General features: G+C 41.5%; 1 protein-coding gene across 1 annotated transcript; it reads right to left on the reverse strand.

Moving 5' to 3' along the window:
* Positions 1-3,079: 3,079 nt before the first annotated feature.
* LOC141639091 (uncharacterized) lies at positions 3,080-4,752 on the reverse strand. The gene is made up of 2 exons (XM_074448277.1): positions 3,409-4,752; positions 3,080-3,358 (listed from the first exon to the last, which is right to left on the reverse strand). The coding sequence occupies exons 1-2, from the start codon at positions 4,750-4,752 to the stop codon at positions 3,080-3,082; spliced, it is 1,623 nt and encodes a 540-aa protein (XP_074304378.1).

Genomic DNA, 4,752 nt, shown 5'->3' on the forward strand with positions numbered 1-4,752 from the left:
ACAATCCTTAAAACCCAAACTTAAAGTGCAATACATTATTCCAAACTAACTGTTCTCAACTGAAATGGAAATAAAAGCTAAACTACAGCGGAAGACTCTATCGTCATGTCGTGGCCATCCCAGCTATCCCCGTATCATCTCTATACCTGTTCAATATCTGCTCACCATCCCCGAATGGATCACCGCAGGTTTTACATAACAACACCGGGGTCAGTACTAATCACACAATCAAAATAGATAACAACAATAAGACAAACAGACAATTGAACCGCCGCACACACACACACACATCCAACCAACCGTCTCAATCATCGATACCCACTGGGATACCGCCAGTGGGGACCGCAGCCTCCGTTCCCACCTAAGCCCCGCTCATCGTACGAGCGATAACCCCGTCCATTAATGTGCACATCCCCTTTCGTGGCGGGTTCCACGAAGGGCGAAACTAGGGCGTGAGATCACTCCCGCAAGTGACCCCACTCAGCCGAGAACGCATCTCGAGAACCATCACAAACACAACCACAATCACAATCACAATTACAATTACAATCATCATATCAATCAACTAACTACAAAGACATCACCAATACCCCATTATGGGACTAATCTTTGAGTAGGGAAATCCTACCCGGAAAGCACAACACGCAGACGGTATCTACAAATTTGTCTCAAAACGCCTCTTCTATGAATTCTCCTCCTAACATATAACACATAAAGACTACTATTCAAATACTACACATAACAATCCCCAAATCCCAAATTAGGGTTTCATCAATCTTAACAAAACAGTATATAAATTATATTAAAAGCTTACCCTCGACGCAAGGAATCCAACGACAAAAACTACGACGCAATCCGACCGTCTGAACTCCGGGAATTGTCAAGAACGCGATTAGGAAGAAGATAAGTTGCTTTCTCTCTTAAACAGGTTTTAGGTTTTGTAAAAAGTGATTTAGAATGAAGACGAATTGATTTAAATACCTTAATCGCGTAATTAACAAAACCCGAGAAAAACCCCCGATAAACCATGGGACACTCGATCGAGTACCCAAGGTACTCGATCGACATTCTCTACTCGATCGAGTGCCCCAGCTACTCGATCGAGTGCCCAACAGGTCAGAAACTATTTTATTCTGCAACATACCCTTACTCGACAGAGTAAGGGCTACTCGATAGAGTACCCCCAAGACCATAAATACGGAGTATTACACTAAGAGAGTTTTTTTCCAAATTACACTTATTGGATGATAATATGAATGATATGAACTTAATACTTAACCTAATAATAAAAATAATAATAATAATAATAATTGAAATTAGGAAACATAGAGACAAGACATGAAATACTCTCGGACTGCTGCAACACGGGCGACCCGCGTCACATCCCGCGACCCGCGCCTAAATCTGTCCAAAAACGCACACTTCTATTCTTCAAAGTTGAATGCTCCGTGTTTCTTATTTCTTTGTTTCATGCAGGGCTTCACTTCTTCACTTGTTGGCCCAAAGTGAGACAAACCCATGTGATCTAGCTCCTATTAGTGGCCTCTTTACTCAACTTGACAATTTCATCAGACTTTGGCCCAATCTTCATGTTCCTCTTCTTGGTTTTATTCCTTTGATGAGCCCATATTACGAAATAATTGTCCTAATATCCATTAATCCATAGTTCCACTCAAATTTATTGTAAAATGGAAATTTATACAATAATGCCTCTAAAAACACACTTATTCCACCGACAATCACCCAATTTGACACTCATATACCATACAAAACCCGTCTTATCAAACTTCCCCACACTCAGATCTTTACTCGTCCTCGAGTAACCTCAAAGGACTCAATACAAGCTCATACCAACACCGATCCACAGAAGTATAAGAAAATCAATAAGACTCACAACGTTTGTACTAGACGGTCTTCAACATAGCAATGAGAGATCAAATAGCATCGGACGAATTTTTCTTTACCTAAATCTCTCATTTTGCCTAGAGCGCCCGCCCTTGCAGGTTTCCACTCTAACTTTTCATTTTTTTTCAACCTCACTCTACTCTCAGTGGCACGCAACTCGATTCTTCATTTTACCCGGAGCGCCCTTTCGGGTTTTCACTCCGTCCTCGGCCACATCCCAATCTTGCCTAGGCGCCCTTTTGGGTTTTCACCTAGCCGGGATTCTTGTCTTTCATTCTTTTTCCTTTTTTTTTCTTTTTTTTTCATTTTTTTTTTTGCTGAAATAAATAACTGAAATAAACAGACCACACAATTACAAAGGTGTACAAATCGGAACGATTCTCCCTCCCCACACTTGAATGAAACATTGTCCTCAATGTTGCAAAGACACAATAAAGGGAAAAGGAGAACTAACCTCAGTCAGACGACTCAATAGACATGCCAATCCTCAACACCGCGTGGAACAGAGCAATCCACGCACCACACCTCCTCCCCACACTTGGCCATTAGCATATTCAATAAAACACAATCACACAAGGCCAACAAAAGATAAGAGTAACCAAAGAAGATTAACGCCCCTTATTACTCCGATCCTAATAGATGACCAAGTAGCTCTAGAAACATATGTGCCAGCAACAGATTGCACATAAATAAAGTACTTCTATAACTCCGGGCTCACATGGTCAATCCTAATCTCCTCTACACCAAATCAACAATTCATCCAACCGCATTAGCAAGGTGCCCACAACAACGCACCGCGGTTTCTCCACACCTTAGCCACTATTCTACCCATCCGACCTTCTATGTCTCCCTTCTTATATCGCCAACACCAGAAATCAAGGCAGTTCCAATTGTTTTTTTTTTTTTTTTTTTTGCAAAAATTGCACACAAAAATCTATGGGTTGCCTCCCAGAAGCGCTGTTGTTTTACGTCGTTGGCTCGACATCTCGCGGAGTGGTAAACCACCCGACTTAAGTAAGAGTCAAGAAAATTATCTTACCAATGGAACGGGGTGAACACTACTTGATTTGATATATATGACTTGTGTTGCTTTACCGGAGCCCTTCCGGCAAATTAGTTTATCAAACCAAGTCTTACCCCTTCTTTTACCAGCCTCAGCATCTTTATGATTCTCCTATAGAAGAATACACCTTTTCTCTCTAGGTGGGGAGTCCTGCAAAATCTCACAATCTTTGCTCGGAAGTGGTGGCTTCCGGCTTTTCATAGAATTATGGTTAGTAGCAATAGCACAAAGAGAATAAACCGCAGAGCTAGTCAAATTAGGTGGATTAATTTCAAATTTAACCACCCTCCCATTAAACTCCATAGTCAAGGAACCATTTGGAACATCAATTCGGGTTCCTGCAGTCTTTAAGAATGGTCGACCCAATAAAATTGGGACTCCATCGACCTCCTATGCCATATCCAAAACATAGAAATCAGCAGAAAAACCAGCTGATCTACCTTAACCATTACATTCTCTACTACTCCCCTAGGGTGAACACTAGACCTATTAGCAAGTTGGCCTACCACCCTAGTACTCTTTAAAGGACCAAGCTTAAGAGACTCATAAACATGGAAGGGAATGACATTTATCGACGCTCCTAGATCAAACATGGCTTTTTCAAACCGTGTATCACCTATAGTGCAAGGTATAGTAAAGACACCCGGATCACTACACTTAGGAGGGGTCTTACTCTTAAACAAAGCTGACACAAATTCACTAGCTTTACCCTTTGGCTTTTTCAAACTACGTTTCTTTTGATTTCTTTTAATTGTACAAAGTTCTTTTAGAAACTTTGCATACCTAGGAACACTCTTAATCAAATCAAGTAAAGGAATATTTACCTCGCATTTACGAAAGGTTTCGTAAATATCAGTGTCAGGCTCCTTCTTCCTTGTGTCCTTCAAAGCCTCAGGAAAAGGTGGCAATGGATCATATGAAGGTATGGATGGTGTCACCTCCTTTGAATTAGATGCATCTTCTTCTCCTCCATCTTTCAGTAGCTTATCATCTTCCACCACTAACTCCTCTTCTTCTTGAATAGTCACCACCTTAGGCTTAGGTTTTGGCTTTTCAATCTCCACCAATTGTCTACCATTTCTCAATGACACAGCACTCACATTCTCTCTAGGATTCAGAACTGTTTGAGATGGTAAAGCACCTGATTGTTTAGCTTCCAACCGATTGACCGCAGTAGCCAATTGACTAATTTGATTCTCAAGATTCTTGAAATTTTGCTTATTTTCTGCTCTATCTTGAGTGACACTGATGGTAAGAGCCCGAATCATGTCCTCAGTAGACATTGATGAGCTCGGTGTAGCTTGTGGCGGTGCCTGAGGTACGGAGGGTTGCTCTTGTGGTCGCATAATAAACTGACCTCTAGGAGGGCCAGATGATGGGTTAGCTTGAGAATTTCCCCAACGGAAGTTGGGATGAGCTTTCCATCCTTCATTATAAGTATTAGAGTATGGATCCCATTTCTTGTTTGGAATACTCTCCCATACACCATTCACCGTCTGAGAATCACTCTCTTGCATTTGAGGGCACAAATCGCTAGGATGACCCTTAGTAGAGCATATACCACAAATAACAGCCATTTGTCTGCCAGATAACATATCACGGAGTGTGGAAGCAATATTATCAACCTTTTCCTCAAAGCCAGGATTAACACCCATAACACTCACTCCTCTCCGTGAAGATCTTCTCTCAAACTGTCTAGAGGTCTCAGCTAGCTCTGTGATAACTTCCCAAGCTTCATCTGGATTCTTGTTGGCTATATTTCCTCCACAAGCAGAATGAATCAT

Source organism: Silene latifolia, unplaced genomic scaffold, assembly GCF_048544455.1.
Source record: "Silene latifolia isolate original U9 population unplaced genomic scaffold, ASM4854445v1 scaffold_274, whole genome shotgun sequence".
Lineage (NCBI taxonomy): Eukaryota > Viridiplantae > Streptophyta > Magnoliopsida > Caryophyllales > Caryophyllaceae > Silene > Silene latifolia.

Excerpts from the sequence above, each read along its gene's own strand:
- LOC141639091 (XM_074448277.1), bottom strand. The coding sequence starts at position 4,752 with ATGATTCATTCTGCTTGTGGAGGAAATATAGCCAACAAGAATCCAGAT. Across the intron at positions 3,359-3,408 it reads TAGAGAATGTAATGGTTAAG|GAGGTCGATGGAGTCCCAAT; the intron begins GTAGATCAGCTG and ends GATATGGCATAG.